The sequence below is a fragment of the Buteo buteo genome, chromosome 3 (genome assembly GCF_964188355.1).
Source record: "Buteo buteo chromosome 3, bButBut1.hap1.1, whole genome shotgun sequence".
Classification (NCBI taxonomy): domain Eukaryota; kingdom Metazoa; phylum Chordata; class Aves; order Accipitriformes; family Accipitridae; genus Buteo; species Buteo buteo.
Genome location: NC_134173.1, coordinates 43,005,263 through 43,032,797, shown reverse-complemented (window position 1 = coordinate 43,032,797; position 27,535 = coordinate 43,005,263). Strand labels below are relative to the sequence as shown.

The 27,535-nt window shown below is 41.7% G+C and overlaps 1 protein-coding gene across 1 annotated transcript in view; it reads left to right on the top strand.

The window, feature by feature from the left end:
• TRPA1 (transient receptor potential cation channel subfamily A member 1) overlaps positions 1 to 4,350 on the top strand; it is a 36,340-nt gene extending 31,990 nt beyond the window's left edge. The window contains exons 25-27 of the mRNA XM_075024349.1: positions 1,467 to 1,577; positions 2,103 to 2,200; positions 4,119 to 4,350. Of these exons, the coding sequence (XP_074880450.1) occupies positions 1,467 to 1,577; positions 2,103 to 2,200; positions 4,119 to 4,350 (441 nt within the window). The remainder of the gene's footprint in view (positions 1 to 1,466; positions 1,578 to 2,102; positions 2,201 to 4,118) is intronic.
• Positions 4,351 to 27,535: the final 23,185 nt, after the last annotated feature.

Genomic DNA, 27,535 nt, shown 5'->3' with positions numbered 1-27,535 from the left:
CTAACAGAATTTCTGTTGAAGTCAGAAGAGTTTAGTAACCTATATATTTTTGAAAACTATGTGCATCTTAGGTATTTTCCAAGTAGCTTTTTCAAATGTAGTTCTTACATCTTACATACTGGGGCTAGGGCAACAGCACAACTTCATAAATTTTCATTTTAAGAAATGATAAATTTGGCACACAGTTTTTCACAAGCTATTTTTCTGGTGAACTGTATATCAAGCTTGACTTTCACAAGTGGAAATACCCACAGTATACATCTGTCAAATAAAGAATAAAGATTATTTCTCACTAACATGTTCTTAGAAACTGTCTGTCCTCATGTTTCCTTGAAGTTCTGCTCAAAGTCTGTATTGTGAGAGGAACAAACCATTCATAAAATTGATGCAGGGAGTGGCTTTGCCTAAGTTCCCTGCTGGCTTTGCATTTTCTAAAAAGTTTCAGAGCCTACCTAGTGGCTGAGCATAAAGAAAAGAGGTGTGCACAGACAGAATACCCAAGAACAATAACAGCTCAGAAATAACTTCTGGTAGTCATGTAACTTTAAAGTGTGTGCTGTACTTTTTTAGTTCAAGCATATTCGAAGAATTCTCTTTTAGAGTAACATCTCCTCCCAAGAGATACTTCTTTTGCTAGAGATAAAAATGACTAAAGCAGAGGTATAAGGGCAGCTCTTGTAGCAGTTAATGCTTTTCACCTGTTTAGGTATTTCTTTGCCAATGGAATGCTCAGGAAGGATGTTGTCTTGCAACTTCAGACAGTACTACGAAATCTTTATTAAGCATGTAACCTTGTGTATGTTTGTCAGGATTATGGTTGTCCACAATAAGCTTATACTGTACATCCTGTTCTTTTAGATATATATGCTCAGTATTTCTGTAGCAATTTGAGAATGACTGGAAAGGTAGCATCACCTGAAAAGGCACTCATGTAACATACTTGTTTCTACCCAAGGGAAAACTCCTTTTCTCACAGGCATTCCACTGTCATCTTAATCTATACTGACTCTGTCATAATCTAGTAAAAGGATATAGCACAATTAAAGAGAGAAGGATCACTCTCTTTCCCATTATTATTATTTGGTCTTAAAACCCATGGCTATGATAGGTATTCTGTCTTTTGAACATTTCTGCCCTGTAATTCTATACTGCAACCCACGGTATACTAAGGAGCTATTGAAGCCATTACACAAGAGCTAACTCAGTTTTGGAACCATTTTAGTTTTAAGAGTGTGCATCTATGTGGAATAATGAATTCTGCTGAGATACTCAATACTGCTATACCTGGCTGGTTTTAGTGTCTGGGTTGGACTGTTCAAATATTACACCATTGTTTGCAGCATAGATATCCTCTGAGACTTGACATCTAGTAATAGTGATTTGAATATAATGACATGATGGTTATTTTCAAATGATGATGTGTCTTAAGAGAATATGTCTTATTCTAAATACAAAACTATGTTTAGGTTAATCTTCACACCAACTTAGAGAAGAAGCTACCATTTTGGTTCTTAAGTCGGGTGGACCAGGAATCAATCACTGTATATCCCAACAGGCCGAGATACTGTGGATTTATGGTAAGATGGTGAATCTTAGACTAAAGAATTCTTAGTAAGATGTGATATGATGGGCTTACTTTGTACACAGATTGCTAGGAACATTGCATTAATAAGACTCAATCATTAACTGACATCAGTGGAATTGTGATTAGACCTTGACTATCTTCAGTGAAAATGATAAATCAGTTTAAGTGCAGCCTAACTTATTCAGATATAATTAGTGTCTGAATTCTCAGTGATCTGTGACTTTATTAAGCGAGACAAGCTACAGAAGTTATTCAGGCAGAAAATAGAATTACTCCCTTTTGGCATTTCTTCTTTTATTAGTTTACTTTTCATTTAAGCTGTTGTTGGTAGACTGAATTTTCTGATTAAACAAATTTTGCAAAACAAATGTTTAATATACAAAAAATAACTTCATAACAGAAACTATTTTCAATTTTTAACACTTTGTGGAGACTGTTACCACTCACTTATTTGGGAATTTTAATCTGTTGTCAGACTACAATACCTGGTTTCAGTTCGGTTCCATGTTTTGTTTAGAGCGTGTTCCAGTACTGCTTTGGGTGTGAGGACTCTACCACAGATGCACAGAGCACTGATACAACATTAGAACTGGAAGTTCTGAAGCAGAAATACAGGTATTTGTTCTGTTCTGCTGTAAAAATAAGTAGAATCAATATTACAAATATACTCCTGTTTAAAAAAGTGTTCTAAAGCCCCATACTGTACCTGAACAGTAAAATTCAGTGTATCTAGTGTCCTTAAGTAAGCTCCCTCACTATGGTAACTCAGTATTTTATATTCTGTAATGTATTTACCTTCAAAATACTTGTGTGGTAGAGAAATCTTTTTATCCCATGGCAGAAAAAGAGGACAGGCTTCTTAGCTCATTAATGTAAACTGAAATAATGGGGAAAATGCATTTGCATTTCAGAATTAGAGGTTTGTGTATGGAGGTTTTCAAGGGTTATTTTAAACTCACAATTAATGTAATTCCAATTGGTTTGCAGATATACACAATCTGTAACTGACTTTCCACTGGTCCGATGGTAAATCTGCTTCAGATTGTTTCCCCAAAAATAGACTGGTGTTCTGGTTCTCCTTTGAACAAATAATCTGTTTCCCAAAACTTTGGAAGGAATTCTCTGTACTTGCTTTTCTTACTCATGTTACCAATATATCTGTAAGAATGGTATCAGAAAAGCCTTCTGTGAATGTATAGCTAGGAAAATCTATTCTTTCTCACTCTGTCTCACTCTCCCCTGCTCTTTTTTTCCTCTTTTTTTTTTCTTCTTTTTACTCCTTTTTTTTTTTTAATCTACTAAATTTTTGTCTCCCTGCACAGATTCTGATTGAGTATTTTTTTGCATGAAGGACTCAGCAAGAGTTGAAGGGGTGAGAATACACCCTACAGATGTAGGCAAACCGTGGAATTTAACAAGTATTTCTTCAAATCCATATTACATCAGTATGTTAGGAACCAGCATAGAACACACTCTTTTTTTTTTTCCCCACAGAGAGGGAAGAAAGCAATCATTTTATAAAATTATAAAATTATTTTGAATACAATAACTTGTGGCCATTTCACTATGGAAAGTTATATTTACTGCTCTGAAAATATTGGCTGAAAACTTTTACTGTGTTGCCAGTATCTTTTTATTGCCAGAGTTCAAAACAGAGTTCAATTCCTACTGTCAGTGCTCAGTGTAAATGGTTTTGGTTTTTGATTTGGGGTGGGATTTTTTTTTGCTTTATATTAATGTTAGCTAATTGCTGCACTATTTTAATTCTTGTGGTTTTCACACTTTGTAAAACATATTTACTTTATTGTAAAAAAAGAAAAAGGCAACTACATCTAAAGAAGCCCCAAACTGTTCTTCACAGAGAACCTTTTCAGTCACAATGTATATTTCATGCTGTAATTTTGTGAGTCTAGACATTCTGAAAAGTAGATTTTCAAAAAGCCTGTTTGGTAGTTTTATGAAGACAGTTTCTAGACACATTTCCCATTTCTTTCATTTTTTCTTTAAAGATAATAGATACTGTGTTCTGTATGCATGATGCTAACTGATGTTAACTCTTTATTTGTATCAGTTGCACTTTGGATAGCACTTTAAAAGAGACCAGTAAGTGCCTTATCAGTATCTCTCATATGCTGTTAAAGTAGTTGTGAAGTTCACTGTTTGACGATGCTTAACTGCCATTGCAAATCTGACCCTTTTTTCTTACCAGACTACTTCAGTCAATAGGAAAAGCTTTTGATAGAACTGTTCAGAATTTTATTTTGAGAGTGAAGTTGCTCTTATCTTAAGTATATAGTAAGTTACTTTTCTCAAGAACCAGGACTTTGTCCTTTAATCCAATTTCCTGAAACCTGGAGAAGCTTGAAAAATTAAATGTACTCCAGGTAATATTCTTTGTTAGCAGAAGGGTGAAGTTGAGGACTGTCAGGTCTTTTGCATCTGTAATTTTAATGACTAAAACGTCCTTTGAAACCAAATGACAAAGCCTGCTGTATGCATAGTTTTCTTTTTTTTTCTTTTTTTTTTTTTTTAGGCTCAAAGATATATCAACACTGTTGGAAAAGCAACATGACCTCATTAAATTGATTATCCAAAAAATGGAGATAGTGTCAGAGGCTGAGGATGAAGACAGCAATGATTTATTTCAGCACAAGTTTAGGAAAAGGCAGTTAGAGCACAAGAATAGTAAATGGGATACAGTGTTAAAAGCTGTTAAAACAAACGTGCCTAACCCAAGCACAGAAAAGAACAATAGCTTCTTCTAGACATGGCTATGATATCATGTTGTATTATCATTTTATTTTACTTTAAGGGCACTTCTCTTATTGTCTGTGCATAATGTTAATGTGATACATCATGTATTCAAGTATAAAAAAAGGCCAGATCTGAAAAAGGGATGCAGGTGCACAAAACAGTATTTAAGGAGACTGAAGATGTCTACATCCAAAACTGTGATCCTAGAAGTGGCTGGCTAATCAGGAAAGTGCCTAACTCACCAGATGCCAACCTTGCTGTCCTGACAGTTCCCAAGGCTTCTGCCTAGATCTGTTCCCGGATTTGGCCCTCATACTCTTAGGTCTGTACTTAATTACATTATTTTCTGTTACAAATATTTTTAGAATTTCTGAATTTTTAGGAATTCAAACTCTAATCATTTAGTGTTCAGATGTTTTGAGAGAGCCAATGGGCTTTATGTAGCATAAAGAAAAAGTAAGAAACTAACCTGACAGATTGCGTTGGAAGTTTTGCTGAGTAAGGACTGCAGGATCAGGCCTGAAAGGTAAGAAATAAAAAGATCACAGAAATGTAAGGTAGGGGAAGGACTGTTTTCTTCTGTAGATAACTGTATGCCATTCTCAGAGGGATCATTTGTACTAGAATGCATGTAGCAACGATAGAATGACATGTTAAATATTAAGTCATTTACAACTTGCTGTTCTTAGACTGCTAATGTGATTTTGGCCTTCCTGATAACCTAAAACTGACCTTGCTACTTTAATCTGCACTTTGGTTTTATTATTTATTTACTGGATATTCAGTGCATTATGTAATATACAGTAATATATCAAATGTGGAAATAAACATGAATTAAGCTGTGTTTAAGTACCTGAGTATATTTGTTTCAAAAACAGTGCTAATAAAATAATTATGACTATATGTGGTTGTAACGCTCTCTGGTCTGCTTTTGAATTCAGACATTTTCTTTAAGAGCTTAATATACATTAATTCTTCATGTAAAGAACAATTATGATTCCTGTTTATTTAAAAAGTAGCCACCAGAACGTAATTCACACTGTACAGAACTTTTCCAATCTTCAGAAAACACAGGAAGATGCACTGTAAATTAGTGAGACTTCTGCCTTAAAATTGCCATGGATGACACTCTTCAGTAGGGAAAATGCTTTCACACCCAACTGCTTTATTCCAGCTTTAAGACTTTAAATCCTTGCCTGGTAAAATAGAAAAAGGAGGAGGTTATCACTGGTTTTGCCTATTCTACTACACTTACTAAGGTGAACGGTTGCTTAATATCAGATGGCGGATGGCATCTGTAGAGATTCAGGAAGCATTTGGAGTTTCTCTTTACTAGCAAGATTCATTGATATCTTTGAATCCTGTGGCATAAATCCATGCCAGTTGTAACTGAAAGATGTTTGCTGTTATAACTGAAGTTCTGTTCTGGGTTTGCCTTCCAGAGTCTGCACAGGCACTTTGCATTTAAGCGTGTCTGTAATAGTTCAATAGTTTGAGGCAGAAAATAAGCACTTGGCTACTCCATTCAAATGGCAGATTGAGGGCATGGACATACGCACTGCTGTGTGGCTGTGTCCACAGGTGCGTTCCTGGGTGTCCCAGAGGCCCCATCCTTAAGTCTGCCTCTGGATCACGTTCTAACTGTGCTTTTGAGATCTGGTGAGTACTGTCACTCTCGCATACCCAGGTGGAAAGAAATGTGTTGCATGGATAGTGGAGCATAACAGTGTCTCCGGTTTTGTCTTGACACCGAGGGGATGAGGAACGTGTGCTGCAAAGGACCCTGCATCACCCTGCAGGCTGCAGGAGGAGCAACTGCTTCAGGGCCAATTCTGGTATGACACAGTGAAACAGGGAGAGAACCAGTAAGCAGAGTCAGAAGAAAGAAAGTAAACTTGAAGGTAACTGTAGTCATTGAAATTGCATTGTGGCTTCTAAACTCAGGTCTATTCCTGTAAATAAACTGTTCAGATTTTCTGAGCTGCTGTGCATCTGCAGCTCCCTCTGTCAGTGGAAATAGGAATGTCCAGGTTATCAGGATAAGGCCAAACTTGAAAAATGTAAATTTTTTTTTTTTAATTCTTAAAGGCAGAAAAACAATTTTAAATTCCTGACAATCTGTACCATTAACACTAGATGGCAGTGAGTGATAACATTTTTGAATAAGTAAATTGGGCCTAAATGCATAGTTTTAAGTGAAGAGGAACAGCAGTACAGTTACAGCAGAAGCAAAGTAGTCAGCATTCCTAGTTTTGAGCCTTTCAAATCTCTTTAAACAGAACTCTGAGACACTTAGACACAGCAGCCTCTCAGCTTTTCTGAGCATGTAACTTACCATTGAGAATTTTTTTTTTTTTTTTTCCCCGTCAGGCTTCGCTTCTTTCATTCATTTAGCAGCTGTCATTATGGTGGAAAATATGGATGACCATATCCACCCTTACCCCATAGACATCCAAAGCTGACCCTAACACCATTGCATAGTTTGCCTGCATGGTTTTGTTTTATTTTCTTTTCTGTGACATAGCCTTAGCAGATTCACAGCCTGTTAAAATTCTTAGAAACTGCTCTTCCACAAATTAGTGTGACTGGACAGCTTGGACATCCAGTGTGGGTCTAAATCCAGTATTGGCTTATGATTAAGAAGCCAATCCACATCATCGTATACAGAAGTGATTTTGACAATGCAGATGCTTCTGACAAACTCCACACTGTGTCATAAAACCATTTATAAAGGTAAATACATCTAAGGATTTAAGGAAAAAAATGCCACATAGAGATTGTTTACTCAGTAGTCTGTACACAAATATGTAGTTGAATAGATATTAGGATTTATCAATACATTGTTTTAGGTAGTTGCTCCTGAGTTTGATATGCATTCTCGGGCTACCATGGCTATCAGGACGCTGTCGGAGAACTGGTCATTTCCATTGTGGCAACAGTAGGACTATACAAATCAATGGTAGAAGAAAAGTTTATGGTGGTTGGCATAGAGAGAGCACCTGTTAATTCAGCCATCCTTGGGTGCCTGCAGAGCAGGACCTTTCATGGTGCTACGCAGAACCAAAATTGGCCAGTTCCTGGAAGAAAACACAGAAGTATAAAAAAGGTGTTTCCTGCAGTTTAAGGTAAAGATGCAAAGTTAGGAGCTGGCCTTCCAGCTTCGTGAGAGAGCAGTTCTCAGCAGATACAGAAATAACAGTGGATAGAAAACAGTTAAACCACCCACATGTTAATTAATATGGAAAGAAAACACAATTTTGATCAACAGCTTTTATATGGAAAGACAGATAGAAGGTATTTTATAATTAGCTAATATTACGACATTGAATTAGTTACTTAACTTTCTGTGGAAATCATTAGGCTAAAATTATTTAATTGCCATGTGATAGAAATATCTAGTAGAGTCTAAGTACAAAAGTACAGAGCTTAAGAAACGTAATACAAGTAGTATCAATTGGAATACAAATCACAGTAGTGTTTGAAGAGAATTGTGTAGGCCAAGGTGAAGTTACTGGCCCATTTCAGCAACCTCTAGAAGCAGTCCTATTAGTTGTGTCCATGTATGTTAACTCAAAGTGTCATCATGGGAATTTCTAAAATTCACACATGGGAATTAACATGGATAAATTCATCTGAAATGGATTCTTTTGCTGTGAATATAGTATCTGCAAACTCTGATGGGTGTAATCTCTACCCAGTCTTCTTCCCCCACTTCCCTTTAATCTGCATGGAAATACCACCTGCTCTTCATTCAGGGTGTGGACAGTTCTGTAGCATACGTGGTCATCCTTTCTCTCTCTCAGGAGTGTATATCGAATATTTCTGATAGTGAGGGTAAATATTCCAGCTATTGCCTGCTGCTCAGGCAGCACTGGCAATGTTTTCTCCTCAAAGCGAATGCCAGCGTGAGTCAGGCAATGGCACCATCTCCATCCACCAAAACCAGGGCATCCCCAAGAGTTCTTGCTGGGAGATTTGATTTGTGCCTCACCTGTGTGACACACTGGAATGTCACAGTTTGGGACAAGAAATGCTTGCAATTACTGTATGATTTGTCAGTCTGAAACAAGCTGGCAATCGTTGGCTGAAACTAGATGTCCAGATGCCTGGGCTTCTAGTGAATGCATCAGACTCTTGCTGAGGAGGACTGACTAGCAAAATACTTTGCCCAAGTGAATTAAAATCAGCTGGAGCAATAACATGCATCCTTACGAGAAAACCTGAAGTGCCCAAACTTGACGTGGACTAGAGTGAGACTATTTTAGGGCTGGAAACCCCAGCAGGTAGGAAATAACTTGCTTCAAGCTGTCTAGTGTGCATGTTTGTGTTCTTTATATGATCTTATGCTGCTGGAACAAAGACAGAGCCACTCTGTAAGTAAGCCTCCGTCATTTTTTGACTCACATTTTGTCTCCAGAGAAACAGCCTTGCATTCCTTTTACTCTGTTGTATAATACCATTTTCTTATCTGTAACATACTGAAGATGTGGCTTTGTAAAACATTTCACACCAAAATGTCATCCTTTCAGATCTCCAGACAGTACCTGCTATGTGAAAAATTGGATTCTAGAGGATAGGTAGAGGAGAATCACCCCACTGAAATCAGCCAGGAAGGATTTTAAAACCTTGGGAGCTACATGTATTGAGGAAGAAGAGAAATCTGAATGAACAAAGTGGTGGTCCTCCTAACTGCTTAGGTTTTTGTTTTGTAAGATGAAATGCCCATAACCAGAGCGTGTAGCGAGAGAAAGAAAAGGAGGTGAGAGAACATCCTTAATCCATATTGGAGGACCCAAGAGGAGAAAGCAGAGCCAGATTTTCCTTTAGGTTAAATATCCTTTCACCCCACCCTGTCAGTGTAAGGAATCACTTAGGCTGCAACATAGCATGCATCAGTTGTAAGGTATCTTTTCACTGACTGTCCGATAGAAGGGGTCCCACTGTGGGCAGGAATTGGGCCCATATTACCAGTGATGAATGGAGAAAACATAGGAGTGTAGCAAACCTCTCCCTGGAGTTAAGGACTGCAGCAGAGTTTTTTGAGCTTTCCTTTTGAAATGGCTGAGAAGCTATAAAGGATAGCACAGGATTTGAGAAAATCTCTGATACCAAAAGTAAGAGTACTGCTTAAAGGCAGCATTTTCTGAGCAGTAAAAATAGACTGGGTGGTGCCAAGGTGTAAATCAGTACTGGCACTTCAAGTGCAAGAGAGCTCCTTGTGAACCTGTGCATGGGTTGGTCTGTGCACAGGCCACTCAAGCATATCTGAACCTGCTAGGTAAAGGTGTTGGCATCCTTACAGAAATGCAACAAGGCAATGCCACAGTAATCACGAGGGAAGGTGCTTCAGACGCTTGAACAAGTAGCTCAGGCAGGGAGAAATCTCAGCAATGGTAAGACTTGGTTTAGAAGTCAAGATGGGAAGTAATGCAAGTGGTGAGAAGCAATGCATTTTATGTTGTTTCATGACGGGGAATCACAGCTTAGAAAGCAGAGCAAAGTTTAAAGCTATTCATTTCAGAAGTGAGCAATAGCATTGTTAATATTTATCCAGAGAGGTGACTGCAGTCTAAAATCAATCAGCAGCAGGAAACTGGGGATTGCGAAAAACAGAAAGTTCAAACAAGCCAGTAACTTGGAGAAAAAAGAAGGGAGAGAAACTGGGAGTAACAGTGACATTAGTTTGATCACACTAAAAAGGACTGAAAGCCCCAAGACACCACTGGCCCAGTCTGAGTACAACAGGGAGCGTCTTGCTGGGATGAAGAGGAACCAAAGAACTATTTGCTCTAGTCAAAACCCAGCATTGTTACGGTTCAGCACAGGCTCATTTCTCACATTTACTAAGACACATGGGATGTGGTTCACTTAGAGAAGAAAAAGGTAAAATGTGAGAATGCTGTTCCTTCATCCTGCTATTGGCCCAAAGCTGTTTTGGTTACCACCGTGGTCAGCCTCTACCAAAAGCAGAGCAGTACTAAACTGCATCCATTGCTCTCCAGCACAGGAATTTGTGATACAGTTGCTAATTTTGCTATGAAATTTAACTTTTAGTGTAGAAAGAGAAAAGTACTGAGGTTTGCCTGTAGTCTCGACAGTCTGCAAGGGCATTTTATGTACTGTGAGGCCTCACTTTGTTTATTGTCAAGTTAAGGACTGTGCTAGTGGTTTTTGTCTGGTGTCTGGCCAGGAGGTGGCTTTGTCTGGCCTTGCCCACAAGGGCATCAGCATCTCTAAAATGCTCTTGGACCAAATGGATACCTAAAAGCAAATTTGTCCTCAGAGCAATACTGCTCTGTTCAGCAGAGGCAACTTGGCTTGATGGAGTTGCAGAAGGGTTGGATCCTTGCTCTGACACTGCGCAAGCATACAGCTTTTAAGAAGTTACCTCTCTGTTTCATGCAGACAGAAAGCGGACTAGTTCGCTGCCTGGAGGAAGCAGAGGCAACTTCTTTGAGCTAAACAAAAATGTAGGCTACTGTATGCATGCATTCATATCTGACCATCTGACTGTAATAATACACCACACACGTATAATAAAATAGTCTTTATTTTTACCTACATATATACATATTACATATAATATATATTTTATTTAATATATGCATCATATATACAATATATGGCCACAAATATTATATATAAAAAAATCGATGGCAAGTGTTCCATACTTGTGAGAGTGGCAATCAGTACACGAAGTGATGGTGTGCCCCCCATACCCAGGTGTGTAGTGTAGTCAGTGGGCAGAGGGGCACCTCTCCCCGGCGCTGTGTGGGACTGGCTGGAGTCTGGCACTCAAAGGGCCCACCTGGGAGAGAAGCCTCCTCTTGTTGGATTTTAGCCAGGCTGTTGTCAATATGCAGCAAAAGAAAACGCGACACCGCTTGAATCTTGGGTGGCTCTAGTGAGTTTGCAGGATGCTCTGTGCATGCTTACCTCATTTGGTTTTGAGAAGACCGAGGATTAGCATTTCAAATCCATATCTGGTCTAAATTTGGGCATCAACTATTTCTCCCTTAAGAAAGCTAGCTGATAGTCCTGTAAAATGCATACTGCTTTGTGAACAAGTTTCACACACAAAAGAAAAGCTAGGGAATTCTGCATTACTGCAGCCTTGAACTTCAACCCAACAAAATTTAATAATTAATAGAGTTGGATTGATTTCATTTCATTACAACTTGTTCCCTTGCTAGTTACAGTAAGACTCTCTTTCTAAGCATGTAACAAACCCTGTGATTTCATGTTTCTTCATTAATACATAAAACTAGCCAAAAGATTTCACTACTCTCTTCATTCCTTCATCTGACTCAAATAAATGATATTTTGCTTTGAAAAGGTCTCTGTTATTCTGCAACATAAGCAGATAAGTACTGGGGGATGTAAAATACATTCTACAATTGCGTCAGACAAAACAGAGACAGATGACCACAATCAGAAGCCTGCACCTTCAGCCTCCTGCCCACCAGACAGGCGGGGTGTTGTGGAAGGACTGAGGGCGATCCAAAAGTCAGGCTGCTACAAGCAAGGAAAAACAGCTGGGGAAGTGAAAGCATGTGTTTCCTACTAAAACTTGTTACAGAAAGGCAAGGCAGAAATATGCATTGCTAAACACTATTAAAGGATCTTAGAAAGTGAAGCTGACTGCCGGAGCACACCTCTGCTGCCTTCAAGCCACAGCATCAGCCATGGCCTGAAGTTGGGAAGCCTCCCGTGACCTGGTGGTTCCCGGTGTCTGTTCCTCCCTTAGACCAAACCCAGTTATCGCTTCCCCATCTGCCTTTGCAGCAGCTGAGGTGGATCTGTGATGTCTTCTCTGCCTGAGATCAGTTGTATGATGGTTGTCACCGCAGGGAGAGGCCAGACACAGGGTGGCACAAGGGGTGCCACCCCTCAGTACCCCTTCCTGGCCAGGGCACACCTGAGGCTTCCCCTGAGGTGCACAAGCTGGGTTTCTACGGGAAGCATGAGCAACTGAACATGCACTGTTAAAATAACTATTTTCTTAACTGTTTAAACTATAGACATGGACAAAGAGGCTAAGAAAGATCAGTGTGGAGTAGTGAGTGCAAGATGAGGAGGAGGACGTGCAAATATAAAGCGTATCTGACCCAACCTGGGGGCTGTATGCAATTATGGCCTAATTTAAAAGGAGAGGAGACAACGTGAAAGGTGCTGTAGAGAAGCTAGCTTAGAGGGCACTTGTGATCTCCGGGTTTGGGACAGCAAAGTTATCAATGCTATAAAGCTTCTTAAGTTTGACTGGTGAAAGAAAAGGCAGGGGGTGCTGGGGCAATTATGGATGGAGCCAATAGTCCACAACAAGGACTGTGAGTCACCAGGGAGCTTTGTTTGTTTTCCAGCAGAGTCATAAAAGCATCATCCACTTATCTGAATAAACACAACAATGCACAAATTATTCCTGCGGAACTTATAAAACATATATTAATGACTCTAGAGATAAACAATAGAATCTTAGCTCCAGCATGCGTAATTTCTGATGTAAAAGTCTCCTTTTTAATGCCTACAATCCTACTTTACAAAATAGCCGTTAAATAAAGACCAAATGATTGGTAAATAGCTTACTCTTGAATTATGAAATCAAGTAATAATATGTTTCTAGGCCTGTGGATTTCTTTCCTCTTAGGCTTTAGAAATAGTTGAAATGTCTACCTAGACAGAAATAAGAGAGGCTGAAGAAAATAAAAATAAACATCACTTAAGCTTGGATATTTTGTTTGTTTTATAGTGTATCTAAATAGTTGGGGTCATGAAAGGTGAAATGCTTCAGTAAGACTAAAGCAAAATTAAAGCGGGGTTGGTCATTCTTAGATTCGGCACCCACAATCCTTTGGTGTCATCCCAACTCTTGGTCTGCCCTAATGTATGCATTTAAATGGTGCTGCATTAGACAACAGCAAATTAAAAAGTGGAATGGTCTTCCTGGCCCCAGTGATAAATCCACTATTAATTTCCATGAGATCTCAGTTTCTCTCAGGTGATCGTTCCTTCGGGAATCTCACCTGCGGGTGGTAATCCTTGTTCAGGCGCACTGAATGCCACACCTGGGCTGCGATGGGACTGGAGCCCTCCGCCAGCCCAGGCAACCTGCTCCCAGCCCTGTCCCGTGCTCTCCAGGTCCGGTGTTCTGCACCCCCGCAGTGGGACACACTGCTGCTCTGCTGTTTTACTCACACGGCGAGAGAGAGCCTTAGGGTAGTTTATTTCAGGTACTCCTTTTTTTAGCTATTAGAGGTGATTTTTACAGTGAGTCTTCCCTACTTTTCTGCCACAGTTACCTTTCACATTGCCTAGGAGTTTAGAAAATGCTTGAAGATCCTACTGACTGCAGGTGACAATCCTGGTCCCTGCCTGGGGACACACACGGATGGTTGCACCTTAGTTCAGGTATGGTATTCCCAGCCCGATAAAACTTTGGAAATGCCTGAGAGGTTCATGCAAACCTTCCAGCAAATTGTGCCGGATTTCAAAGCATGTGTGGGATGTCTGAACACATCCAGAGGAGAACTGCCAGCAACATTTTGCCCTGTGTTACACAATCCCCCAACAAGCACATTCTTAGATGAAGGAGCAGCAAACCTGTACTTCTTTCAAAGTGTGAGTAGACTATATGGTCCCTTGCTGTTCAAAATACAGCAAGTTTCTGTTTACTGCCAGGATCTCCATGCTAGCACAGCACTTGTTTCTTGGCTTCTATCAGCAAGCTCATTTTCCCAGGGAAGCAAGATAGAAGGCATCCTAGTCGTGGCAGCATTAGTGTTGTCATTAGTGGCGTCCATCTTATGTCAGCACCCTGCTATCCATAATTTAAGTTGGTTGGGCTCCTTCTGGGGGCAGCTGGGCGATTTGCTCAGTTTTTGTCAGCGGTAACATGGCACAAGCTATTCCCAGGGCACCGGTGGTGGCACGTGGGCACTGCTGTTCTCCCTGAGCGCTCCCCTGGTGCGCAGCAGCAGTGAGCAGGTGGTCCAGCCGGGACAGAAGACGTGGGGCTGTGAAGCACAACTGGTGCTGCAGAGTGGACCCCCCCGACTTCCCTGGCTCCGGTTGTGGGGTGCGCTGGGCAGAGCAGCAGCAAGGAAAACCAAACAACAGGTGCTGCAGCATGAGTTATATATTCCAGGACAAAAATAACCTCCAAAAGCGATGTTGGACCTAATCCGCTGGGAAACTTCTAACCTGCTGCAGAAGCTGAACTTTTACCAACTGTTTGGCTTTCGCTGGTTCAGTGGCCTATGCTCTTCCTGCAATACACCCTCGGGATGTCTATAAGGAGAAGAATACGCATTACTGCGGTATTGTTATCACAATAAGAAGATTTTTCAAGATCACCTTCTACACCAGAACCAGCAAAGCAAAGCAAAGCAGTGACTGGCAAGAAACAAGTAGCAGGTGGCACAAGTACTGTAACGTGTGTGGTCTTTCCCAAATTGAAGCCATATGATGTTTCCTGAGAGGCTTTCGGAGTTGCAGAGCCTTGTGCATGCCCTTTCTGTAATGTCACATGTTGGTACCCGGCAGCATTGGTAGCACAGCTCGCAGCCACAGGAGTGGAGGGACGGTGTAGCCGCCCTGAAACCTGCCAGTGATTCTTCATCCCCCCTCTCATATTTTGCTGTTTGGCTAATTCTTAACTGCATAGAAGCAACGGTGTTGTAACGACCATGGCAGCAAGTCCCACAGATCATCGAAAGCAAAGGAAAGATCCATTTTTACTTCAGAGAGCCTGAAGTCAGCTTCCAGGTGTGGTTCGATGTAGACAGCAAGTTGAAGACAATTCAGGCATCGTCAATACAATGGGTAGACTAAAGGAAAGCAAGCCCCGATCGAGAAGGACGGAAGCACAGAAAACAGTAGCCTGTTCTTCATAGCTCCTAAGTTAATTCAATTGTCAGTGCAGACTAAGATTCGCCTTCATTTCTTTCACAGTTATTCTGACCCTGGCCAAGGCTCCAGGCTGCCAGAAGGTCTCCTGTCTCTGCACGGAGCAGTGACACCCAACACAGAGCCTCGCTGTGCTCACAGGGAGCTTCAGATGTTAACGTTCACCCGCAGAAGGTTGAAGCAGGCTCCAGGGAAGCCAATTTACCCTTCCCGCGGGCGTAGCAGGGCAGGGTAAGCAGCCAGCTGATCGTGGATGCCGAGTTAGTGACTGGAGTGTCAGCCCTCCTCCCACCCCTCCTGCATCAGCCCGTAACATGCCAGAGGGTCTCCGCTAAGTGTAGAAACCAACCCTTAAGAAATTGCGTTCTCTTTTGTAAATTTATCCTAACCACAGATTTGGCTGCTGAGGTGGTGCCTGACCGGGCAAAACCTAAGCTGTCCCTACCCAGGTCCCCCACCCACACCATTTTGGTGTGGCAATCTCCAGGGGCGGTTAAAACCAACTCGAATATTTCTCTGTCGCCATGGCTCACAACCATGGCTATTTATGATTTCCTAGCAGTGACAGTCTTTTTGTTTACTATTTTTCTCCTTTTCCCATTAAAAAATAAGTTTTCTCTCTTTATATAAGGATTTCACCAAATACAATAGAAGACCCCCCCTACTACAACCAATGTAAGACAATACCACTGACCCTGGGATGCTCTTCTCCCCATCTCAATATTCAGTAGAAACGTAAATTGGATATCTGCTAGAGAAGACAGTAGGAATAGGCTCTTACTTCCTAGTGCAAAAAATAAAAGTCTGAGTTTCAATTAACCAGGATACATATATTGTGTGCTTAATTATAACAAGTGACAAGTTAGCAGCCTGAAAGATGTTTCTGGATAGCAGTCACCATTCTTATGGGTTTTTTTCTATAAAAAAAAAGTAAAATCATGCTTAATGACATAGCTTTCCATTTCTTTACCACCCAGGAAGCCGAGAGAGCTTTGTAGGCACTACTACATGGTATCTTCATGAGGCCACTGCTTTTAACTGCTTGATAAAAGCAAAGAAACATCAGCACATGCTTATTGGATTTTAAAATATTTTTTTACAGAAAGAGTTTTTTCATCAGAAAACACTGATTCATCAAAATATAAATCACTCACAAGAAAATCAGCATTTCAAAAACATTGGTAAATTGTGAAAACATCCTATTTTTTTATTTGTTTGAAGTCAGAAGGGGGTAACAGGTTTAATTGATTTTCATTTTGAAATTTGAGGGTTTTGTAAAAAAAGAAGAGAAGATAAATACTGAAAATATATCATAATGATTGAATTAGGTATCAGAATTAAATATAACACAGTTTTGCTCATAAAGTTTTTAACCATCAGCTTCATGGGTTTAATTTTGGATTGAGATTTTTAATTTGTTGTCTTAATCTGCCCTGTGAAATATGTTTTTAAAACCTGCAACGTGTCATAGGGAGGTATGTCGTGCCCACCCAGCTCTAGCTGCGGACTTCCTGGGTGTTCCCAAGCTGTCCGTCGGTGTGGGTGACTGCATCTCGGAGCCCTGGAGCTGAAAACCCGAAAGTCACTGTTTAGGTCCAGAGGGCAGAGCTGCGCTCGCCTCTCTGGACAGCCTGGGGAAGGTGGGGTGGCTCAGTTTGTACTCTCCTGCTCAAACAAATGAGCCAGGATCCGAAGATAGGGCACAAGCCCCGCTCTCCAGAGCGCTGCCTTAAAAGCCTTTGCTCCTCCAGCCAATGCTTTAGTATGATTGTATCAGGGAAACCAGATAGAGAAAATTCTGTTTTGTTTTTCCTGCCAGCTCTCAGTTAACCTCTGAGCCCTTTGGATTAGAAATATAGCGAAGATGTGTGTCTTGTACGTTGTTTGCTGACTTCCAAGTTGCTCTGTAATGCTCCTTTCTGGGAAAGCAAGCAGTGAGGACTGACTTTAGGGGAATCGCAGTTTGATGGATGTGGGAGGTTTTCGTGTTTGGAAAGAAGTGTTCCAGTTTTCTTCTGATTACTTTTTTGTACACATGCCCAGAGATGTGGCTATGGGCCCACTTAGAGCTAATTAAGAAATACATTTGAGGCTTTGGGTGCTCTTAAGGCAAATTTAACCCCCTTGATCATCCGCTACAGAGGCTGTAGCACCAAGAGGCTTGCTAGTCGCACACCTTTTTGTAGCAAAGGCAAGGAGGAGCACGGAGGAGATGGAGCTTTCCCTCTTCGTTACCAGCTCCAAGCCCTGTCCCTGACACGAACGTTAGATTCAGAGGAGAGCGCCAGCATTAGCAAATCTGCTGTCAGGAGCCGGTCGGTGGCTCTGCCTTCCTTGCCTCCCTCCAGGGCTTCTCCGGCCGCCCTCCGCGCGATGCTCGCTCGCCGCTGGACGTCGGCCCCGCTCTCCTGCTCCCCCCGCCCTGCAGGCAACTGTCCCGAGGTGTGACACCCTGCCCTCCCCGGCCTTCAGCAGAGAGCCTGGGGAGCTATTAAAACGCTGTGATAAATCATCGTTATTAGCCAAGTGACTCATCTTACAGCACTGAGAAGGAATCTCCGATCTCCCGAGTGCTTGGTGTCTCGCACAGAGAGCGCTGGGGTGTTGATGAGCCTTTGTGGTATCCTTGTTTTGCATTTCCAACAGCAAAACCCGACCTGCATTTTACTCGTGCTGTTTATATACCTAATCAAAGTGAGTCAGGAAACGTGGAAGACAGCACCAGGGCTGCCTGAGAAACATAATATTTGTCAGAGAGCATTAACTCAGCCTCCCTCTTTCAGGGAATGATAGATGAAGTGTGCCTGAAACTCTGTTTAGATTATGTGAAGTAATGCACTGGTGGTTACATTCATCCTAAGCAAATCATTTTCACTCACTTGAGCTGCCTCACAAAATTTTCCAATAACACTTTAAGCAGCCTAAAACAAAATGAAATCTTCACGGGTCGCTCACGTGGGAGTTCCTCTCGGAGCCCGCTTGCACACAGACAGGTTCAGAGGGCTCAGTACCTAAAACAGAGGCGGAGCCCAGGCCAGAGCCTGGATCAGCATCGGGACCAAAGTTTGGGAGGCGCCAGGGCTGGTGCCCATGTCCACTGTGCAGTATTTAAGCTGGTTTGAGCGGCGGAGAGACTGGCACCAAAGAAACCACAGCAGGCGTTGATGAAACAGTAGGGTGGCCTTGGCGGAGACTCTGAGAAGCTTCTGTGTCCCCGCAGTGACCCGGGCCAGGGCAGCTGCCTCCTCTCTGCTAGGGAGGGCAGAGGAGGACAGCGCTGCTCCTGCTGGGAGCTGCTCCCTCCCTCACCCTGACAGCACCGTCCCCAGGCAAGGGTCGGCGTGGGGGCATCTCCTCGACTCGAGGACCATGAAGGCTGAGGCCAGCTCTGCAAGCTCTTGGGAAAGAGGGATAAGCCAACATGAAGAGCCTTTTCTTCCCCAGGCGAGCGCAGCTCAGTACCAGCGCAGGGAGCCCGCGCCGGGCCGTGCGCCAGCAAAACGGGCGCTGGACTGACCCGAGCCAGCCTTGGGACCTGCTCCTGCTGCTCCACAAAGTGTGAGCGAAAGGGCTGCTCTGACAGAGGAGACTTCAGCTTCAGCATATCTCTACTGAAGGCCAGGGAATCTTACTAGAGATAATGATGGACTTGCTCAATTTAATAATTACACAGGGATATATTTCATCTGCACTCAGTGCCAATTCTAAGCTGAAGTGAACGTATTTGCTTGTTTAATATTTTTTAGGGAGGAGTGCTATAATTTTCAGGGGAGGAATGCAATTAGATGATGCCTAACAATGTTTCTGCTAGCCAACATATTTTTAAAGAGTTTTGCCTTTATCTTTTTTTAAAAGGAACCTTTGTTGACATCAACTCCTGCTTTCACATGTGGTGTGGCCCCAGCAATTAGGAGTTCTGGGGATTAAGTAAAAAGTCACGTTCAAAATTTTTCAGAAAATACCTTGTACAAGAGGGGCAAACCACTTAAGTCAGCTGCTTCTGTGCATGTCTTTTTCTGCTATGAAATATGACTTCAAAGAAAACCCTTCTGTTTTCATTTCAAGGTCTTTTTGTAAGGCAAGGAAGATAGGCAACCGGCACTGGAATGCTGCTGCTGGGAGATTTATTGGAAGTCTTGAAGGGCTCAGTAGACTGGGAAGGTAATTTTTGTATCCTACTGCACTCAAGACTGATTTAATTTTGTGTCAGTTCTGGAACTGCAACCAGAATATGAGCTGTGAGTTTATAAATTGCTCCTCCGAGTGCCTGACCTTGCAGGCGAGGGGAATCTAGAAGGAGTTAGAAGATAAAGAGATCTTGCACAGCCGATCAGATGCATTTCGCTGGGTGGGTTAGTGGACCTCTCACTTGTTCCTTATTTCACCCTCAAGTGCTCTGGCTTTGATAGGATGCCAGCCTCCTTGCCAGTCTCCATTGCGCAAGGGTGCCACTGACCATCAGGGTACCTCTGAAATTTGGATCAGATTTTTTTGAACAGAGGACACAGCTACTGCCATAACATATGTACATAACAATTATTATGATGATTTTTTTGTTTTGTTTTGTTACTATAATGTATATAAATCTTGAACTGAAGTGGAATTTCAAAGAAAATATTTAAGGGCAGCAAACTTCATTCAAATAGCAGGAAGAATATATTAATGGGTTGATTAGATTTTGGAATATTCTCTGAAGGAGAATGCCAGAACTCCCATCATATGAGTCACTTAAAAATATATTAGACAAAGCTCTTGGGAATGCATTTCAAAAAGCAGTTTTATTTTGGCAAAAATTAAAGAGAAAGTGAGCTAATAGTACTGTAGGATTTTTCATTGTTCAGTTCCAGCTCAGAAATCTATGATTCAAGTCCTGAAATGTGTATGATCTATGAAGTCCCATTAGAATCTAAGTTTCGTTTCCAAAGAAAATTTGATTAGAATAAATTGCACTTTCTTGACATTAAATCATTGCTATACATAAGATATGAAGCATAGGGTGACTGCCTTTAAGAATCATTTAAATAACCTGAGATTAATATAAATGTTACACTGTAGTTGCAACAAGTTTCAGTTTTTCTACAATCGATCTCTGCAACAAGTGCAGAGCAATTTAAATAACACCAGCCATATCAAAATAACATCATCTAATTGCAGAGGCGATTACCACCACCATGCAGCAGATCCTTCACGTGGTGGATGTATAATCCAAGATAGGGACCATCAGATGGCAGCCCCTTGAGCCGTGGAGGACTAACTGGTCACATGGTGCTGAATCCTATCCCGGTTTCCATCTGATATTTTTGCTAAAAGAAAGCTAAATTATACTACAAACGTTGCCTGAATATCAACTTACCATGTAAGCACTCACTTGCTGCACCAGGAGTGCTGTGCAATCAGTAATGGAAAGCTAAGTGATCCATGAACTATGCTGGTGAGATAGAAAAATTGAAATGCCCCTGTTACATATCAGATCGACAAAGCCTTACTGTTTTATATACAGTTCATTAATAAATGTCATGTGTGATTAGCATCGGTGGAGCTGTTAGGGGAAATACATTTTGGGGCTTTATATTTGCTGCATTGTCCATTTCAGCAGTCACTTTGCAGTTTTATCTTTTGGAGGAGTTATCTCAACACCAGGTGGGAGAGAGACCATGTATTACCTCCTGATTTCCCCTCATTCACCACTGTGAGCTAGAGGCATGGAAGGACTGGCAGAGAGTTTTCCAGGCAGAAATGTCTCCAGCGTTGAGATATTTCACTGAAATGGGAAATTGCCCTAGAGAAGCAACAGAAAATCCAATGAACTCCATGTATTCCTCATCTTCATGGGATCACCAGACACTGTACATCTGTGGCTATAGAAGCACGCTTGCCTGCCATCCTTTCCTTCTTCTTTCCATTCTCCATTTTGTCTGATTTTCATCACTGCTTATTGTTCCCTCATATTTGGAGTTTTTGGATGTGGGGAGGGAGGGGTTATTCTTTGTAGCTGATCTATTGCAGCACTACTGCAACAGTCTATTGTTGTCCAGAGCGCTGAGAAATGTTCTTGGTGTGCAAATCCCATGTGAGATAGCCTATCAGATATCATCTTGGAATCCTTTGAATTCATTTACTTTATTCCCACTGGCACTAAGGAGTCCACACATCATGACACGAGCTGTAAAAAATCTCTGAAACAGTGGTTGGTTGACTTCAGCTGTAATTAGCAGTGGAAATCTCAAATGGAAATTACACACTGTTTTACCTCAAATGGGGCTGGGTGTCATGCTTGCTCACATTAGTGCTATGATCATACTCTCTGCAGTTGACTGTGGTGACATTTTCTGTTTCATCTCCAGTAGACTATGGAAGACAGTAGAAATCAAGACACCAGCATATATTCCCCTTTAAAGGGTAAACTGATCTTTCAAGTGTTCAGCAGGACTAATTGAACCCCTAACTGGGGGGGGGGGGAAAAAAAAAGGCAAATAATGCTAGCAAGAAACCATGAGGAAAGTTTTTGTTATATGCTTGTCAGTGTTTGCTAAACATACCTATCCTAACTAGGAACTGCAAAGATAGAGGCTACTGAAAACTCTGGAAGGACTAGTCTAAAGGAGATGACACAAAGCCTAAAGCTGTATTGTTACAGTCGAATTATCAGCACCATTTAGCTTGGCTGGACAAAAGTTTCCTTCCTGATACACAAGCTAAAGAGAGCTGGTCACCTCTGCATAGAGGACTGAGACCCAGCCCCAGCTGGGATCCAAGCTTCTGTTTTGATGACAAGTATGTAATTCCAGGTGCTGACTTTGCAGGTGTCTTCTCATTTGAGATGCTTGAGTTGTGTCCTGGTTTCAGCCGGGATGGAGTTAACTGTCTTCCTAGTAGCTGGTACAGTGCTATGTTTTGAGTTCAGTACGTGAAGAATGTTGATAACACTGATGTTTTCAGTTGTTGCTCAGTAGTGTTTAGACTATGGTCGGGGATTTTTCAGCTTCTCATGCCCAGCCAGGGCACCTGACCCAAACTGGCCAACGGTGTATTCCATACCATGTGACGTCGCATCCAGTTTAGGAACTGGGAAGGGGGGGGGCAGGGATTTGGCCGCTCGGGGACTGGCTGGGTGTCGGTCGGCGGGTGGTGAGCAATTGCCCTGCGCATCATTTGTACATTTCAATCCTTTTATTACTTACTGTTGTCATTTTATTAGTGTTATCATTATCATTATTAGTTTCTTCTTTTCTGTTCTATTAAACTGTTCTTATCTCAACCCAGGAGTTTTACTTCTTTTCCTGATTTTCTCCCCCATCCCACTGGATGGGGGGGGAGCGAGTGAGCGGCTGCGTGGTGCTTAGTTGCTGGCTGGGATTAAACCACGACAAGTTGTCAGGCTATAAACCAAGAAAATATAATTCCAGAAGGAATATCAGAGAAAGAAACAAGCCATCACCTGGTGCGCATTTAGCATTTCCCTCCATACTCCACCCCATTTTACACCATCCACAAGGGATCAAGAGATGGAAAGCAGCTCAGAAAGTCCACGTCTGTCCAGGCAGGGGACATCTCCATTCGGCCACTTCAGAAGACAATTGTAAGTCACCTTCAGAGGACACCATGGGGCTGGACTGGGAGCACACATGATTCTGGTGGGATGGAGCTACATCTCTAGGGCTTCAGGTGTTGACAGTGCTCACTGAGAAACCACCAAAAACCACTGGCCTGTGCCTTTGCGAGAAAGCTGAGGGGCAGAGAGGGAAAAGAAATATGGTCAAGCTCACCCTCCCACTCAACAGAGTTTATCAAGACATGAGAAAATCACCAACTGAATTCTGAAGTTGTTGCATTGCAACAGCTGCTTTAAGGACCTTTTTGTTAATGCTGGGTGTTGGGATACTTCCCTTTGGCCAGATTATTAATGACATGCCCTAAATGAAAGGGTCAGGCATAACTTTAGCTTGGAAAAATGTTGTCTTTGCTAGATATGCAGAACCTGAAGTACTGCAGAAAAGTCTCTGCAGTCGGCAGCCAAGTAAAATCTCCAGGTTGTCTCTGCAGTGGCTGCCAGTGCATGACACTAATGGTTCCTTTCTGCCTGCTCATACATAGCCTTATTGCACAAAAGTGAGATATTTTTCCACTGTCTACCTACAGTGTCTGCAACTGGCGCATTATCAAATAGTAGTAGCTGCTGCATAGCCAGCTCTGAAAATATGTGTCGCTAGTGAAAAAGTCTATTGCATCTGCAATATTAGCAGGACTATCCAAGTGAAAGCTGACAATACAAGAGCTTTGGACATGTCCATTCAAACCAGCATTGACAATAGAGTTGCCATTTTTGCTTTTGTTACTGTAGAATAACTTCCATGCTTGGAGACACAGCAGCTGCGATGTTATTTCTAATAATTTTACTGTTGTGTCTTAACATCTGAATTAATACTTCCATTAATATTTAGACCTGCAGTGCTCTAGAGAACATGCTGAGCTAACATGTTTTTATATGTAGCAAGATTAAAAATCATGGTGTTTAAACTGACACATAGCTTGATGTTAACTAAGTGTAATCCCTATCACATTTTTTTGGCTGAATGGAAGCCCAGCAAACAGAAGACCTTTAGTAGATGTGGCTCTGACAGGTATCATTAGGCATTGGCTGGCACTGATTTTACTCACTTTGAAGACATGCTCTTTATTTTCAGATGTGTTTGCAGGAGATGCATGCCTCTCAGGGTATTGTGTGTTTATAATCAGTAGCTGCATCGAGGACTGGTGTATTTGCTGAAAGCTCACTGAGGCGTATGCAGAGATAAACTTTAAAATAAAAACACTTTCGGGACCACAGATTGGAAGATCTTTTTCTTTTTTATTCTTTACTTTTCCCAGTATGATTCATGTGTTGTGTCTCCTGCATGAGCAATTTGCAATGTGGAGTTCTGCAAGCAAAGAAAATGAAACCTGTCTTACAGCATTTTATGGAAGAACCACCCAACTTGTCCTGTTGTTATTACAGGTTTCCCAAATCACCAGGTACTTAGCGTTTCCCTTCTGCCCCCAGTCTAATTTCTCAGGTGTAACCTGGGGTGTTTGACAATAAAAGTTTGTTCTGGCAAAAAAACACCCATGCTATTAAGTACTTGAAAAATCTTTCATTTGGCTCTGTGGTATTCGAATTTCAGTATTCACACATATATTTTTCTTCCCAAAATGAGCAAAAATGCTACGTGACATTCTGGTTGTTCTTCCCTCTTGGCAGCGCTGCTTGTTACAAGGAACTTTCCCAAGTGGTTCTGATAAGTATTAAGCATTTTCATTAAAATGAATCATGTCAGCTACCTAAAGCACAGAAAAGCAAACTTAAATAAATATTTTGGATGAAGGAGGGGAAACATTCTGAAAATCCTCTGTGTATTTTCCTGGGATCTGATCTTTTATGATTTGTCTGTGAGCAAGCTGAAAGACTTCTAGCTGTTCCTAACTGGATCCTGTTTTTCTTTACCACTCTTCCCTGCTGTTTTTTCAAAACTATAAGGGAACCTTGGATATTTTGCTGTACTGTTATTCAGTCAGAGGATGAAAAGTCTGAGGAATGCCAAGGGATTATTATAACAGTATAATTAGCTTGCAGACAGCTCTCTTCTCAACAGCTTTCAAAAGCTCTTCTATCCATCTCAGTTACCCCAGCAATTAATTAAACACAGCTGCGGACTAGAACAACTGTTGCAAAAAAATGTGTTCACCATTTGCTTTTCCTGCTCAATCCTAGGCAGTAGAAGAAGAGGAAGTCACGTAGGAGCAGTTACGACAGCTAAGGACCATCCGCTTCGCCCCGTGGCCTGAAATCCTGTTGAGTTAAGCAGGAGAGAGGGGCAAAAGCATCATGAAGCACAGTGCTTGCTGCAGCCAATGCATGCCCACAGCAGGGGTGAATCTTTTAAAATCGTTGCTAGTTGCATGTGACTATGTCCTGGAAATGACCTAAGGAGGAAAAGCCCTGAGGATTCTTGCCAAAACTCCTGTGTCATGTCTTTTTTACACAGTGTTAGAAATAAAGTACATAAGTGGGAAAAATGGAATAACTGAAGCAGTCTGAGTTTGGAAGGGAACTGGCAGAAAACTGGAGCAGGTGACTTTAATACTTTCAAATGTTCCTGGAAGCAAATGGTGCTAAAAAAAAATAATACTGGAAATGGTGCCATCTTCTCAACTGCTAGATGTGAACTGCTAGATGTGGCAGGCTCAAAGGTGCGGGAACTTGGACTAAATTCCTTTGGGACAATTAAAGGGAAAGCAAACTGCACAGCAAAATCACTCAAAACATTCAAGGACATGATCCATGGAAGAAAGTGACTTTGGACAGGTATATTTTCAAGCCCAAGAAACCAGCTATCAGGCCAGCTGATTGAGCGTTACAGGGCAAAGTTATACAATAAAGGTATCGTTAAATGTGAACAGTTAACACACAGACAAGCTAAGCAATACTGGGCAGCCATGTTATTCTTTCCTTTTAATGGCCTTTACCAGCCAAACATAGCAAAGACCACGAAGAGAAAGTAACCGTACCCCTAACCATATCCAGTATTACTTGGGGCCTTAGGAGCATGAAGCAGCTATGGAGGTAAAGACTTGAAGAGTGAATCATATTGCGTCTTTGTTGTCTTTTCACATATCAGCCACTTTCCCAGCAGAAAATGTAGAGAAGCACAAGAAGCAAGGCTTAGTCTTTGCAAAGGGTGTCTGGGGATGCACGTGTGCTGTCACAGCCTTCCCTCTTTCACAGTTACAAATGGCCTGCTACAGCACAAAATATTTTATGACCTGTGTGATTGCTTTTCCACAAAATGCCAACACTGTCAAGGAGTAAGAAAGCCCTGTACCCAGGGTTTGGGGTTTTTTTTTTTGCTATGTGTTCAATGGCAGCGATTCTGGTTTAAAATGAAAAAGGGATTTGTCCTGGAAGGGGAAACCATTTATTCTCACAAGGCACAGGTTGTGCAATGTGTGGAATGTCATCGCCCATGTCCCATCCAGCTTTCTTCACCTTCTACGTGATGATGGAGGTCCTGCCTGCTTGCCCTGAGTGAGTCAGGGACCATAATGAGGTTTCCAGAGGCACGGCTGGAGCCTATAGCTCTTTCCAGACACTTCCAAAGATATTTTAAGGGCAATCTAGACACACTTACTTGTCATGAGCTCCTGTGCAGACTTGAGGCTGAAAGATACAATTTTAAAGGTCAATGTTTGAAAGTGGATGTATTGACTGTAAATAAATACTTGAAAGGCCTTTGCAGATTTTTTTTTGTGTACATGAAGTGATACACATTGAAGACTTGCCCCTTGTCTCCTAACTGGCAAGCAGGAGTATGAGAACGCACAGTGTTTTTCACTGGTGAACTAAAGATATGGTAAATGAGATGTTTGGGATGTTATGGTTGAAACAAAATGTAGGACTCCAGCTGCCCGTGTATTGCATATATTATCTATTACTAATGGTACTGAGATACATTGTCTCACAGGAGAGGCTTGGAAAACACAGAATTAGCTAATAAAGAGGAGGATAAAAAGGCAAAAACAGGCCAAAAAACAAGTGACAGCCCTAGCAAGATTCTTCAGGGATGGAGGCATTCTTCAAAGAACGTAATCTCAATAGATATCTGGTATTCAAATCATGCAGTTCTGAATTTTGCTAGGTATCGCATGGGCCGCAGGAGGGAAGTGCCAGCTGCAGCAAACCACCACCTCACACCTTTCCTGAGGTCCTGCAGTGGTGTCTCTAGCGGGAGCACAATGCTTTGCTCTTTCCAGCCCTTGAGATGCTATGAGCTCTGGCAAAAATGGGCCTAGAGCAGTTTCCATGTTCTTCAGAGCACATATCCTGCATTTTTTCCAGGCCTTTCTTTAGTCAGTGGTGATGGTTTATGCTATTCCTCCTTGCTCTAAGTTAAAAAGCAGGCTATATCTGATCTGCAGCGATTTCCACTGTTACAATGTCATTTATGGGCTCTCTAGATTTTAATGTGCACAGCGACTTCCTTACAGGATGTGGTAATAGAGTCCCAGCTATCTCCTTACAGCGTTTCTCTTCAGACTAGTTAATAAAGTCATATCCTGGAGGCCACTTCTCGTTGTTCAGCATCCCTCGCGTTCCTCCTTCATTTATATTTAACTGCATCATGTTTTAAATGAAGGACCCTATTAATTCTGCTTCTTTTCTCAAAGTCTGTAAGTTTGATCAGTAGCCAGTTTCCACCATTTCTTTTCCAGCATCTCATACATGCTGCTTGATCGACAGTACCTCCGCCAGATACTCTT